The sequence below is a fragment of the Leptosomus discolor genome, chromosome 1, assembly GCF_034619465.1.
Source record: "Leptosomus discolor isolate bLepDis1 chromosome 1, bLepDis1.hap2, whole genome shotgun sequence".
Classification (NCBI taxonomy): domain Eukaryota; kingdom Metazoa; phylum Chordata; class Aves; order Leptosomiformes; family Leptosomidae; genus Leptosomus; species Leptosomus discolor.
The window spans coordinates 7673681-7689489 of NC_141391.1; the positions used below are offsets into that span (position 1 = coordinate 7673681).

At 38.6% G+C, this 15809-nt stretch overlaps 1 protein-coding gene across 10 annotated transcripts in view; it reads left to right on the plus strand.

The window, feature by feature from the left end:
* The window catches only part of DLG2 (discs large MAGUK scaffold protein 2), a 1022965-nt gene that overhangs the window by 680276 nt on the left and 326880 nt on the right, over nucleotides 1–15809 (plus strand). For all 10 annotated transcript variants that reach the window (XM_086481686.1, XM_086481690.1, XM_086481691.1 and 7 more), the window contains one exon: nucleotides 14735–14904. In XM_086481686.1, coding sequence (XP_086337812.1) covers nucleotides 14735–14904 — 170 coding nt within the window. The remainder of the gene's footprint in view (nucleotides 1–14734; nucleotides 14905–15809) is intronic.

Genomic DNA, 15809 nt, shown 5'->3' on the forward strand with positions numbered 1-15809 from the left:
AAAGGAGCAGTTTCTTCCCCCTGTAAGTTTCTGAGATGTTTTCCACTAATGGAAACCACTGCTTGCCAATGATACTGAAGCAAAGTAGCATGTTATTAGGACTTTAGCTACACGGCAGTTATATCATGCCCGTTGCACTAGGTATTTCACGCAATAGTGCTGAACTGGTTAACAGGGTTCTCTCCCAAGACTTCTTTTAGTACCCATCCTGCCTGAAATTACAGTTGCCCCAGAGTGATGCAGCAGCACAACAGCACCATGCAGCTGAGTCCAAGTGATTATTTCACCAACATGTTTGCACCGCTACTGCAGTTACGAATTTAAATAGCTCAGTGATAATTTATCTGGAGTGAGAAGCCTTCTGTGGTTGCATACCTCAGAAATTATCAGCTTTCTATGGAGTCTAGTGTTAGTCAAGGAAAAAAAAAACATTTCACATCTGTTCCTCTACTTGACAGGTGTAATCCTCTGGGGTACTGCTGAATTCTTAATTTCATTCAATTCCCACGGAACCTGAAAACAAGACTTTGGAATTAAAAAGAAACTGACTTAAGCAATCATTAAAAAAATAGCTAAGTTCCTTATAACCAGCAAAGATCTGATTCTAAAGCTTTTAAGAAAAGGTTTGGTCAACTTTTTGCTTCTGACAGCCAAACCCACTAATATCCAGCGAGACAGTCTCTTCATATGCTGTCAAAACTCTTGGCTGCGGTTTGAATAAACATTTTGGACTTTCAGACTGTAACCAAACCATATTTCCTGACAGCACCTTATCACTGTTGTCACATTCCTTACTCCACTTTTGCTGCAGATGTTAGAGCAGGGGTTTTAAATGTATTTCTTCATGGTGTGTGGGTTTTAATACCAAACTTGCAAGATGCGTGAGTGCTTTGTTTGGATGTGTTGCTTCCATCAGGCCACTCTGCATGTTACTCTGAATCATATCATTACAAAAAACAAGCTTTTTTTTTTTTTTCTGCTTACCTGTTTGCATTCTACTCAAAGCTGCATCTATGTTAAGTGTGTAGCTTAATGGTACTGGTGCTCTGAAGCTGCTGAAGTTTCTTACTGAACTTGAACTACATGTTTTCTCCTTTTCTCCTCCTTCTTTTCCTTTTTTTTTTTTTTTTTTTTTTTTTTTACTCTACACCTTTGTTTGGAATAGCTATTCTCAATCAAACCAGAGCGGAAGGGAGGGTTTTCTGCTTGTTAGAGCAAGCGCCTGGGAGGCAGGACTGCTTCATTTTTGTTCTCAACTTGCTATGCCTGATCTGTGGCAACACTTTTCTTCTTTTGTGCTAAAGTTTCCCCATTTGTAGAATGGGTATAGCGATCATTATCTTTGCCTCACGGGGGTTGTTGTGAAGCTTAAACGGGTTCATATTTGCAAAGCACTTTGAGAGCCCCACATGAAACATGCTTGTAAAAATACTGAATCTGGAATTGCCTTCTGGGTTATCTGTTGTAACTGGTTTTCCTGCACAAACCTGAATGTGCTTCAGACGGTGCTAGTGTCGGGAGGATTTTAACCACGGGTGAGGAACAACCGAGTAGTTTGGTGAATTTAGCAAGCAAAGCATACCTCAGTCCCAAGGAAGCTCCTCGTCCTGCCCCAGGCCGGACTCGCCGAGGCCTGGCCGCCGCCGCTGCGCTTCCTCCGGGCTCCGGGCCTCGAAGGCCCCGCATGGCGCTGGAGCCAGCTGAACCGGAGGGCTCGGAGGGTAAGTCAGGGCTGCGAAGCCGTCTCTGCCCTCTACCACACCTACAGAGCCTGGCCTGGGGCTTCTTCCACTACCTGCAGAGCAGCCCTGCAGCTGGGAGGAGCTTTGCAGCTTCCTGGTGCCTTCATTCAACTCAAAATGTATAGGGGTTTGTTTTTCTTTCCCCTTTCTTTATCCCAACACCTTCCTCTCACAACACCCCACAGCTACCCACACCTTCTTTTTCTCATTCTTTGCTTCTCCACTGTCCCACTTTGGCCTCTGGCTTTGAAGGGCAGACATGAATACTTGTTGTGTGAGCAGTTTTCCTTCTGGCCACCATTAGAGGCTGCTGCCTCCACCAGCTGCCAGAGCCGCCCAGATCAAGCCGAGCTGCCGACAGAGGCTGGATGCGCTGGGAGTTTCAGCACTCGGTTCCTAGTGGGAGTAGTTTCGGAAGGAAAGCATCGTACATGGCAGTGGCAGGAGACGAGACGCAGAGAGACTGAGGATAACTGGGGAGTTAGAGAACGGACGGAGGAATGGAAAAATGTGGTAAGAGCAAAGGATACCAAAGCTGAGGAGCGAGCGGGATCAGAAGCGCAGAGGGAGAAGGATTGCAGGGTGGGAGAAGCAACTTAATGTTGGGAGAGGGGAATAGAAAAAGGAAATAGTAGTTCCTATAGATCTTGCGAAAGAGGTTGTTTATAAAACAAATTTGGCACGAGTTTGAGAGCCTGTTTCAGGGAAGCCTTCTGGAGCCCCTGCCAGCCCCAGCGTCGTGCCCACCCTGCTGCCCAGCCTCTGCATTCCCCCTCCCCTTCCTGCCCTCTCCTGCCTACACTCAGCTGCCTGCTTCCTCTGCCGTCCCTTCGCAATCAAACACAAACATTTAAACAAAAATATGGGCTCGTTGGGCCTACCAGCCGATCAGTTGGTAACCAGGCGTTTGGCCAGTGGCTGCTGACTTTATCGCCGGAGCTACTGGCCTGAATCACCTCACGCTTGTGTCTGTTCTGCACTATTTCAAATCTATTGGTTTTAGTAAAGTCGTACTTGATTTCCAGTAAGTTAAGGTGGGAATCTCAGGTCTGCTAAGTACAAAATGGTCTTTTATGGGTGGAGAATTGTTTTGATTTGTCTTTTTATACTGGTGTGTCTGGCAAAGGCAAGGGCTCATCCCCAACCCAGCAGCTTTGCCTTGACATCTGTTTGTGTATCACAGTCCCTAACCCTGCTTGAAGAGGATGTGACTTATTCTGGGGGGAGAGGAGTCTGTCTCATACGGGGGGGCACTTTAAAAGGAATAATGTGTGAAGTGAAAGACCATAAACTTTGTACAAAATTACTGTAGGTGTGTCTTACCTAGCAAAAGAGTTAATTTGCCTTGAGTTATGCTAGCCAAGCAATAACTGAAGGCTTGATGTAATAAAAAATCATTTGATTATAAATGGTTTAGAACAGCTATACCTCCAAAAGCAGTATAGAGTGACAGGATATCATTCTGCTTTCAGGATGTTTGTGATAAATTAAAAAAAGAAGAGAGGTCCTCCTGTCGTAGATGTACTCAGACTTGACTTTTCTAAAAGTTTATGCTTGAGTCTGTGTGGAAATTGAATGGGTGTCAGCTACTCCTCCCTCAAACCCATATAGCTACACCCTGTGAGATGAGCTACCATTAGCTAATAACTACTTTCCATCCTCAAAGTGTGTGCAAGGAGATGTGGCTCTTATGGGAGACATTAAACCAAGTGGGGTTTTGCTTCTCTCCTTTGGGTTTGTCTGTGAAGCATCCTGAACCTCTCTGAATTTTATCAGATACAAAAACAATGGCACTTTTTTGTAGTGGTGCCGTTGGCTCAACCTTTGAGTAGATACATGAGAAATTTTAACTGTATCTTGGTGTTTTATTTTCTAAGCTGAGGATGTAGAGTATGATATTAGGAATTGACGTGGATTTTACCACAATTTTTAGCTACTGGATATTACTGACCATGTTGCATGAGGTCATCATGAACGAAGTTTAAGTGATAGCAAATCAATACCGTGCAGTAAGCATGCATATAGTTTATGAAACTTCAGCTTTTATATAGCCTAAAATAATAATAATGATAAGGTCAAGTTATTGATTTTGAAATTAGTATTAGTTTTGAAATTTTGATATCAAACTCACTCCTACAGCTAAAATGGCCTTGGATTAACTGCTTATCGAGTTTTTTGGGAAATCAGTCCTTTAAAATATAAATGCTCAGTGCATTTGCCAGTAGTAATATTTTAAAAGTTTTCAATATATGTGGCAATTTATTTAAATTATACAGTTTCTTTATTTGACTTGTAATTTTTTAAATAAGCTATTTTTTATGTATCCCTTGCCTGTGAGCATTTCTCAATGGAGTGCTGGCTTCATCACTGCATAAAAATTTGCTATCTACAAATTTCAGGTCTAAAAAGGCTTCAGAATACTATGCTAAAGCTGAGCAAACATTTTTTGATACAAAATGAAGTCCAAATTGCTTTTCTGAGGCAAAAGGAAGAGAGTAAATTGGGACTTCCTTCATTCACGAAAGCAGTGGCAAAAACACTTCTCAGGTCACCTCTGAAGTGCGTTCACCATCCTCTCTCTGGGGAACATGAGCCCATATCTTCCAGAGTAATGATCAGATCATTAAATTGGAGGGGCTAGGAAATCAATATATTTTATTATTTCCTTCCAAAGTTGTTTCACTTCCTCAAAGACAAGTAAATGTTAATTGGGACAGAGCAACCTTGCAGTGAGCTGTTTTGAGAGCCTGGTAGAGCTTGTGGACCAGGGTCTCCTCTCTATGGATGTCCTGAGCAATGATCAGTGGCAATCTTACATGCATGTGTTTTAGCTTCTATTGTTGTTATCATTCCTGTAATATAGTTAAAGATTTCATCAAGTCAAAGCAAGAGGCAGAATTTCTTTCTGGTCTTGTGATTGAGGATGCTTTCCTGAATAATGGGAGATTTTGACTGCAATTTAAGAGCATTACATTCTACAAAGTGCAACAGCTTCACTGATGGAAGCAGAGGTAGTTAAAATGTTTTTCTAGGAGATGATATTGGATAATAAGAGAGCAGATTGTTGTTTTGATTTTTGTTTCCCTGACTGTCTAAACTTTTTTTTTTTTTTTTTATTTTTTTTTTTAATTCAAAGCATATTGGAATGAAATTTATTTTTGGCTTGACTGGATAATTTATTCAGCATAAAGCAATGTTATTGTTGCTAAGAAAAAAAACATAATAAAACCTACTTTGGCCTGAACTGCATTTTTTTTCAGAGTTGTTATGAATCTGTAGGTGTTATAGCCAAAAGGCATTCAGATAAATAGAAAGATGGGTGATGGTGTTTCCATCTCTGAAATTAAATTACTGTTACCAGTAGTTCAGCTGTATGCCTTTGGCTTGAAGAGTTTGTCTAGCAGGCCCTTTTCTCACATGATGAAAAATCAGTTATGAGGTGTAAGAGATTGTGTTCTGTTTCCTAACTATGGGAGAGAAACAGAATGACCAGGGAGCAATGTTTGTTATCTCTTCTAATGAAAGCATGTGGGGACATCAAACGAAACTAATAAGCAGCAGGTTGAAATATCCATAGGGAGATGTTTATATAACTGGTAGCAAAAGCCTGGAATTCGTTGACAGCAAATGGTGTGGATGTTAAAAGTTTACATGGGTTTTGAAAGCAGTTAAACAAATTTGTGGAAGAATAGTCTATCCGGGATTAATAAAGACACCAACAAATAAATAAATAAAGTATCTCTAACTCAGGAAAATCCAGAGTTGTCAGCAGCTGAAAATGTATTCTGGGTAAATACTGTGTTAATGCTTTTCCTTTACCTTCTGGTAAAGGTCACTGTTGGAAAGAAACAGCAGGCTAGATGGACCCCTGGCCTGGATTCTCACTTCATACAGCTTTTATCTTTTAGGTGAGCGACCACCTTACTCCACACGTTTTAGCTCTGATCTTCCTCACAGAGTGATCATTCAGGCGATAGGAGCAGCCGTGTTTCCGTTAGGTAAAGGGCTTGATTTCTGGGTGAGCCGCCTGGCCCTCGACAGGGACGCGGTGGGTGAGGTTCAGCTGGGTGGCTCCGGGGCAAGCCTCGGTGGTGGCTGCCTTGCCTTGCTGCCTAGTTGTGTGTCTCTGCAGCAATCCTGCTGCCAGGGCCCAAGGTCTCTGATTTTAATCTATGGGAGAGGTTTTTGTACTACTGGGTTGTGACTGTTCTTTTCTCTTTTCTACTTTTTTTCCTGTTGGTAGCCATTAATGGCCCCCCTCTTGCAATCAATCACTGCATGGCAGGTTGTGCAGAAACTCAAGCTAGTGCCGAATGAGCTCAACATTGCAGAGCAGCATTAATATGGCCTTTTATCAGTTGTAACTGGCTGTAGACATGTGGAAAATATCGATCCAGGTGGATTTCTGTGCTAGTGTTAGATCTACTCTGTCAGTGTCTGAGCTGGCCTGGCTATCTCTGTGTGGGATTTCAGTGTACCAATTTGGTGTAAGATGAGCTGTCTTTTGGGTCAGACTCTGTTGGATTCTAAATATTAGCTTGGTGGGTATTTTCAACAAAAAGTTGTATATAAACACTCCCAAACAAACAGATACCCTGTGATAAAGGCACATTGCCTAAAAGGATCTGTTCAGTGTGGCAGAAAGGGTTAACTGAAGGCTACCCCCAGCCTTGCCTCAGGAAGTTCTCAGAACTAGGCTAGAATGCAGAAATGATCCAAAGAATTTTAAACAACACATAAACTGCTTTTCAGCCAAGTTTATGCCCGGAGTGAAGTCTTACAGCTGAGTTTAAGACCTTTAAGAAAATAGAAAAAGGAAAAAAAAAAAAAAAGCGAATGCTGATGTGTCCTCTATGGAAACTGTGTGAACAGGAACTTATTCAGGCTTCTAAATATATTCTCTTCTAAGAGTCTAAAGGCTGCAGGGACTTTTCCGTTCCTAATTATATAGTGCAGTATGCTGTCTGTTTCCAACTTGCAACGTCAAAAATAGAAATCAGTGTTATAAATGAAACATAGGGAGAGGGGTAAAGAGATGCTGTGTACAAGAAGCTGCTCCACTAATATTTTTACTGATACTGTTACTAGTCACTTGTGTTTTAAATTCAATTCCTATTATGCAGCCTCTTTAATACATTGATATCTCATTAAGATGACTTTTAAAAATATCCACAAGTCACTAAAGCGGTAGCTAAGGACAATAAATGTAAAAGTTTAGGACAGTTTGGTAACTGTGCTGGTTGTGTCTCAGCTCTCAGCAAGGCCGTGTCATTAACAGGGTATGGAAACACACAGTCATTTCAGGCAGTAACAGTTTTGAAATTCAGAAATATTTTCTGAAATCTGAATTATTCCCTGACAATTTGGGTTCCAGTATCCATTCTGGAAGTGAAATAAAGCTCAAAGTCCTCTGGGAGCACACCTGCAAGGCATGCTGGTGTGACCTTAGGCCCTCCTGGCTGCAATCTGACATTTTCAACTGCATTACAGTTGAAAATTACTGCATTTTTACCTCCTAAACCGTCATTGAACTCCTGGTATACAAAGGAGGGATTTCTTTTGTCCTTTTTTTGCTTTCTCACACAACCTTCTGGAGGACAAGGACTATGACTTTGTGCTAGTGGGTCCTGAATGTGTGCATCAGAATAGTGACTGAGACACTGCACTGATCTGGAGGGATGGAGCTGGAGCTCCATGCACACAGGCTTTTTCTGCTGCTCCTCTGCTTCTTTTGCATTCTGCCATTTAGGTGGAAAACACACTAGAGATCAGCTTTCACTTGGAAAGATAAGTGACCCTTTTCTATGCCAAAAACTGTGAAAATTGAAAGGAGTGAACCACGAACACAATTGTAGGTCTCCCTCCAAAACCTCATGCCAGCAGCTGTGGGCTGAAGGCTGCGTTTTCACTACACTGTAGTAAAAACTACACATATACTGTAATCAAAAACAGTTGTAAGATTTTCTATTTCAGTGTCTGGGCTGAAAATCATTCCAGTTGCTGGTATAAATTGTGAGGCTGCGGAAGCACGGCACTGGGCTTAAATGAGCACACCCTGCTTTTCGGCAAGACTTGTTAGCTCAGCCATGCTCCAGCCTTCAGGCTCCCAACAGCCAACATGCCGAAACTGGTTTGCCAGTGGTGGAGAAAGCATCCATCTGGGTGTATTTACTTACAGGAATGTTGTGCAAGAGTTTAGTTCCTGTCTTAGTGCACACACAAACACACACACGGCACAACCTTTGTGCACGGTGGAAGTGTTTGCCCTTCGTCTCTCACTTCTGAAGACTGGTTAGAAGGGTGAGCACAGCCAGGAAAAGGCAAGGAGCTGCTTTAGTTGGTTATCTGTTATTAATGCTGAGTGTGCCTAGAGGCAGCACTGAGGGTTAGTCCCTGTTTTCGATGAGCCAAGAAGGTGTAGACGCTCCTCTGGAAAGTTTATTTAGACTGTAAACAGGAGACAAAGGAAATGGGACACAGGTGGGGCTTTAATCCTCTATTTGAAGATTATGAAAAAAGAAGTAAATGACCTGCTCAAGGTTGCACAGGAAGAGTTGGGGTGGCACCAGGCCAGCTTTTTGGAGGAAAAGATTGCAATTTTTTCAATTTATGTAATTGTTATAGGTTAATGCCATTTTTTTTTTTTTCTCTCAGAAATGAAACATTTTGGTTTTAGCCCTTGTTCACTTTCCTCAGAACCAAAGACAATTCCGCTTTTGCTAGGAGTGTAGGTTCGATTTGATAATTCAAGTAGTGCCTTCATGTTAAATTGGGTTTGCTTACCATTTTATTGTCCCAATTTTTGCACATATATGTTAATCAAAGTCACTCCCAGAATTTCAGATTTTTATTAAGTTCAGCTCAAATTCTGCTGCATCATTCATAAATTATTCCCCCCCCCAACCATAATTTTTATAAAGTATTATTTTCAGTCAGAAACCATTCTATGAGATATTTGGAATTTCATTAAAAAGCACATAACTGTCAAAATTTTTAGTTAGGATTGGCTGGCACCTTCGTCAGATATTTTCATAAGCACTAGATCCCTCTAGCTTCCAGAAATAGCCAAAAAATTCCTTCTACTGCTACGTTTTATCTCTTTATTTTTAAAATAGACATAGCAGTAGTTTTATACTACTTTACTATGTCCGAAAGGGGCCTGAGGGTATATGTGAATTTGCTACAGAAATTAGATCATGTGTCTAAGGATCATTATACCTAAGGAAACAGTATGCCCTGTGGTACGTACGTATCATTGGCATTTAGTTGTACCTTTGGATTCTGTAATTGGAAAGACAGATCTGAATACTGCTGTAGTAAATTTGAGATCCTTTATTCTGAATTCTTAGTTGAAATTTTTAAAAAAAATAAATAAATTATTCATCTGGGAAAGAAATTATATGGGCCAGTACCAATAACTACACTTTTAACCCCTGTACGTTGTAAATTTTAATTACTATGGGATAGGAAGGGTGCATATAGAATTATAAAAATAAAGTAGGGGAGACAGAGTCAATCTTCCCTAACTAGTGGACTAGACTGATTCTCCTAGGGTCAAAAAATATATTTATATTATTATTCACTGATGTCTTGAAGAAAGGATAATGTCAGTCCTTTCAGCTTGTCACCTATAATCTCGTGTTCCTGCTTAAAATGCTGTGTTCTTGTAATTTCTAGAAGAAAGAAAACATTAACCATTTTATAGGGAAATGTTGGCTAAAAAAGTTCAACAAAGGAGGCGCAAAGAAACAAAGTGAAATTTTAGTGTTTCTCTCTCTTGCTTATATTGTTTACCCGATACCTCCATACTGATGTATGGAGGTATATACCTACCTGATATATTCCATAGCTTTGCACTGCTTATCCCTTAATTAATTAATAAAAAACAATATTTTCCCCTTGATTTCTAAGCTTTGACTAAAGAATAGATAAATTCCATACAAATTTAAGCTTTTCTGAGAAGGCAGCTAAAAATAAGTTAGATTTACTTAGAAATAATCTGTTAGTGTTGACCATCCTGCAAGAGAAAGCATGGTAACTGTATTTGTGAGAAGCAGGGCTGTCCCGTTAATAGCCTGCCAATTAGTATGGAGGTGTCCGGGTGACAAGTAAGACCTGTGGATTGCTGCAGCTTTTAGTGTCACAACGTTGTCCCACAGAGCACGGATCATTCCCTTGTTCCTGAGTCCATAGCTGGTTCCAGCTAGCTCCTTTATGGAACTGCAAGTGGGCTAATGTGCCTTGGCAGGACCATTTGGTCATCTGGGGCTCTTTGCTGCCACATTAGGCTGCTTTGGGTTTCTCTTCAGGACACCATATTGCACAGAACAAGTGAACAGAATGATCATTATCAGTTGTCGCCCACTATATTTCTAAGAAGTGCCTAAGGATTGTACTCGTCTTGTTTACTTACAACTTGACTGAAGCAATTTGCTTTTCAAGGATGTCTGCACAGTTTCTTGAAAACAGTAAACATGAAACTCAGATTAAGGTAGTCAGGTTTAGAAAAAAACTTGAAACAAGCCCTTAAAAACGAGTATTTTTTCCTTAATCCAACGCCTTACTTGCTTTGAACAACTACTGTTAAACCTCTGTCCCCCTGATCTTCCCCCTAAAGGGCAAAGTCTCTCTCATATTTCTTGTATCAGTTGTAACTCTCTTGTCATGATTATAGCATGTGTTCTATATTTTACAATCCAAGTCCTTCTTATCTGAATTATACTACAGAAGTCTTGCAGAATATATCCATTTTGTTGAAGTATTTTGATGAGCCAGCATGCCATGAGAAGAGCTGCCTAACTCATTTTAACTTGGCCGTTACCTGCATGGGTGGTTCTATAGACTCAAACAAATTTAAATCTGTGTATAATGCTGAGTCCCCATTTGAGGATTTTGTCTACAATGGAAATAGGATTACTTATACCTCAAAAATTACTCAGAGACTTATATGCTGTGCTGAACTGAGGTATGAAGTCCCTCTTTTTCCAAGGAAACAATAGCATGAACATTGCTTTTAGGCTTATGTTCTTTTTAAGTATGGTTAGAATGTTGTGGGTTTTTTTTTCACTATAGCACATGCATTCTCCGAAATACTTCTAATCACATGTTGCTTTCATTGGAACATGGATCAAGTTAGTCAAGAACTCTGTGAACTTGTATCATCAGCAGATGCTGAGTTTATATTGTTAAATCTTAGCAATTTAAGTTCTACATTTTAAGAAAAAAAATTTACAATTCTTTTTGTATAGAATTAGAGAAAATAGAATTTCCTCTAGTTTCTTAGTTGTTGCAAAAGTCATTAGCCATAGCTTAGAATACATCTTCCTTTTCTGCTTTTCTTCTCTCATTAGAACTTTTTACAACTTTTTTTTACAACAAAAAAAAAAATTTTTACAATTTTTTGTAATCTTAAAAAATAACTGTATGAATAGCTCTTAGTTGAAGTATAAGGCATGAAGGTCTACAAGTAGAATGGTGATAATTTAACAGTTCTGAAACTGTTAAAGAAATGGTTTAATATTTAAAATGTATTAAATATTTAATATATTAAAATATGTTACTATTTTATTAATTATTAATTGTATTGTTATAATATATAAAATATATTTATGGTATCTTGCTGTGGAAACAAGGAGAGTCTTCTTGGAACAATTTTCCTCCTGCCTGGATTTTTTTGTCTTGAATTACGACAGGTATTGATGAAACTACAGGGATCTCTTTTGTTTGGCTTGTGTATTACTCTCTTGGATTATGAGGCAGAGCTTTCTCTTGGCACAGGTCTGAAACTGGGCCTGAAACTAACTTCTGCATATAATGTATATCCACCTACAGGCCTTAGGAAGATTTGAGATAAACCGAGAAAGGAATCCATGTGTCAATTCCAATAAACTTTTGCCATATAGTTGTGACATGAATATTTCAGTGAAACTGAGAAAATACATTGGAGAGCTGTTTGCAAGGGCAAAATAATTTTTACCATACACTTAATAGAGGACCATATACTTGATATCATCTGAAAGGATTTTCTTAAATCTGATTTAATGCCTTTTTTTGCTATAATTATTTTAGGTTTATATTGTTGCAGCATGTATAGGTCACTAAAAAATCAGAGTTCTTACAGAGTAGGAACTGTACTGTAAAAGTTTAAATAGAAGGAGTAAGTATTGCAAGAGCACTGTCACAGACTTCTGTCTTTAGATAATAACAGCATGCCAAGCTTTGGCCCTGAAAACTTCTGCATAGGAGAAAAATACAACATCACAGTCTGTGTGTTGAGATGTTGCTTCATCTTTCTTGTTTTATTCTCTTCTCTGAAATTCTTATTTCTTAATGAATAATGATTTGGTTTTATTTTCCAAGTGCTTTATGTTTCTAAATTCTAAAAAGATTCTGGAGTTTCTAGATTAATAATAATAAAAGAATCATTTAGCCATTATGGTTAAGGTTAGAATCATCTCACCAACTTATGCCATTTATTCCATTGCTCCATGGACCTGCTGTTTTAGAGGTCTGAATATTCTCAAAGAATAGTTGTAGACCTCTGAGATCATTGTGTTCTCTTGGTCTAGTACTAGGTCAGCACGCCTTTCAAAAAATGGTGTTAAAGCCTGCAGAACTCTATAGGCACGTATATATGTGCAGGCTTTGCATGTGCATGTATGCTCTTGAATATTGTATTTCTTTTATTTATGAAAACTAAAAACCTCATCTCTTTCTTTGTGAGTGGAGAAAAAAAGGGCCTACAGGTTTGGAAGGGCATAGCTGCCTATCTAGCACTGGATGTGTTCGTCATAACAGACTGGATACAATAATTGTTGTCCTGCTGCTTCTGCACTGACAAAGTTTGTGTTTATATACAAACAAAATACTTTGTATGAAAGTATTTCTGTCACTGGATCAGCTTTTTATTCTCTCGCTCTTATATTCATCCTACACTAGCAGTATTAAACTGTGCATGTTTTATTGAAGATAGTCTTACTGTTTTAAAGAAGTAGGTAACTCTGAAAGACCAAATTTTAGACACTAAGGTGAGATTTTTGTTGGAGTGCAAATATCCTTTTCCAAATGGTCTTGCTTTTTCAGTAAATGGATGTGTGATCTACTGATTTTAACAAGTTAATTCCATGTTGTTTACTGACTTTCTCCAAGAGACATGCTTTTTCCCTTAGCAGGAGGCATTACTAGAGCCTTTATGAGAGGTTTAAGGTAGATAGGTTTATCTAGCAATATCAATATTTGTCAATGCAGGGCACAAAGTATATGAAAACAAAATAAATGTAATCCTCCCTTTTAGTGTTTTTATAAACTTTTCCCACGTTTTATCTTCATAAACATCCCATGGTGAGGATCCTATAGTTTGTTCATTAAGCATGACATAGTCAATTGTATTTCAGATACAACATGTAAACGTCACAAATTTTACTGAGTGGGAAGCACTAGCAGGATGTATTAACGTTTTATCTTAAAAAATAAAGCAAATTATATTACAGCACTTATTGACTTGACAGCGAACCACACAATTGAACGTTTGGAAAATTAATACTTCTGGCATTGAAGGAAATCAGCCAATCCGACTATTGAATGAAAACTGGAAACTTTGCAATACAGTACTTTTATCAGAAGGGAAATATCAGTTTTGTGTCCTTTCCAAGTTTGACCAGTTGTCAGATAAATGCCGCTATTATTTTCCCCTGTAAATGTTCTTCCAGAAGGCTGAAAACACAGAAAGTCTTTGGTTTCAAATAGTTGTGGTCTTTTGTTGGTTTGGTTTGGTTTGGTTTTAAACACAAACAGCAGCACAAGAACATAACAAAAATCCATTCTAAATTCTCAGAGTTCAGATAAACTTTTGGTAAAAACTCATTCTCACTTCATGGGCTAAGACTCCTGAGCAATACTCAGCTCAAGTGTTCTTGTACTGTAAAGAGTAACATTCGACAGTTGATCTTTATGTATAGAAACATAGCAGAAATGGGAATATTTTTAGCAACCCATGTTTTCTTTGCTGATTGTCCTTTCAGACATGCAGAAGAACATATTCATTTACATATGCCTTTTTTCTTCTGTATCCAAAATACGTAGAGGCATCTCATAAGTGTCTTCACAGGAACAAGAGAGTCTCAATTCATCTGCTGACCCTCATTGGCAAAGAAAAGATGGTCCAGCAGTTAAGTCATTAGCCTGCTGCTTTGGACATGGATTTTAGTGCTCTCAAGGTGTAGATTTCCTTTCCAACTTGGACAAATCTGTCAGCTAAGGAGATTACTACTCCATCTAACCAGGATATTTTTGAGGGTGAATATAATAGTTCATCCTCAGATAATTTTAGTAAATGCCCAAAGTAAGAATATGAGGAATTTTATTAGTATTCTATGAAAAATAAATGCTGTTACCACACAGCAGATCTTGGAGCCAACAGTCGGTGGTGAAAACGTAAAGAATGAAATTTACTCAAATTATTTAGCATGAAACATTCTCTTTTAAATTGTCTACTTTTTGTTGGACAATATTTTTACTTTAACCTTTGGCCTTGATGAAGAAATATGAGAGATTAAAGGAGGTATTCGAACAATTACTGGTGTCTCTGTATTAAATCAAGTGATTTCCTTAAAAGCAACTCTAGCAGTAACAGCATGCAGCATGAATGTTGTAATTTGATTATACTGTTTAGTAAAAAGTGTTTTAATGATGTCTGTAAAGACAAGCTGTTTATTACTTATTTCTATCATTCTAGTGGACCCAACCCCAATTTATGAAGGAGGATGGTAGGTGTGAGTGATTAGGTAGACTTTAGTTTAAATCAGGTACGTCTTTTGGAGGGACTAAGTGTTCTGCTTCTCTCATTGCTGTTGAAGCATATCACATTAATTCTGTCATCTGGCAGACTTCCCAATGAAGTGTTCTTCATTTTACAGCACTACCAACAAAGCTCTGTGTGGTCCAAAATAACAGCTGAAACATTTAGTATCTATGGTTCCTTTTTTTCCTTGTAGGGTCAACGATTGCATCTTGCGAGTGAATGAGGTCGACGTGTCAGAAGTCTCACACAGCAAAGCCGTGGAGGCCCTAAAAGAGGCTGGCTCCATAGTACGGTTGTATGTTCGTCGAAGGAGACCTATTCTGGAGACCGTGGTAGAGATCAAGTTGTTCAAAGGACCAAAAGGTAAACAGGAAAATGAAAAAACATCCATTTTATACTTGATACTTAACCTCTCTGTAGCTTAAATGGCGTCTGACTTTGTTGACTGGTTAACTGGTTGACCTGTCAAATACTGACATGCAGTTAATTTAAGGTGGTAGACATTGAATTCATGGTTGCATGTCGCTTCCTGAAATATAAAAGAATTCCAGGAGTTATGGTTTGTTTCATTTGATGTTTACTGTATAGATGGCTCCTTACATCCCAAAGAAATGCAAGATGCAGAGATGATACTCTTTACATTGGCAGCACATATACTTCCTCTAAAGTTCCTCTGCTGAAACCCTTGACTTTCATTTAAGGTGCTGTTGAATACAAAGTTCCTGAATTCTCCTTTTTTTCAGAAGACTTAATGATTATCTAGCTTATCCTTTCTACTTTCACGTTGATGGTTTCTTCTAGAGTTATCTTTGGAACAGGAAGAAAAGAATACTTGCACAGATACGTAGGTGAATTTTATTTTAGCCTTCAACATAATTACATGAAAGTCTAGCATGAAACCTTTACTAGTCTAAATCAGCTTTATATCTTCCAGCAGAATCTTTTGGTTACAGAAAAAAAGCCCACAAATTCCTTTCTAGAAACATTAGTTCAAATTGTGAATATTATATTTTCACGTTTCCTTTTGCAAAACGTTTTTATTTGCAGAAGTGTTATTTTTTAAAAAATTCAATTTTTTCCTGTCTGAAATTTCCCTCTGGCTACTCTGTTTTTCTTCATGGCTAATTTCTGGGCAAAGAAAATTGATATTGTCACGATACATGTTAATAGAATGAACAGCAGTAGATTTTTGGATCCATAGTAATTATTTCATAAGCAAGTCTTTAATTAATGGCATATATATGAAGTGGAGAAGTTTGCATGTCTCA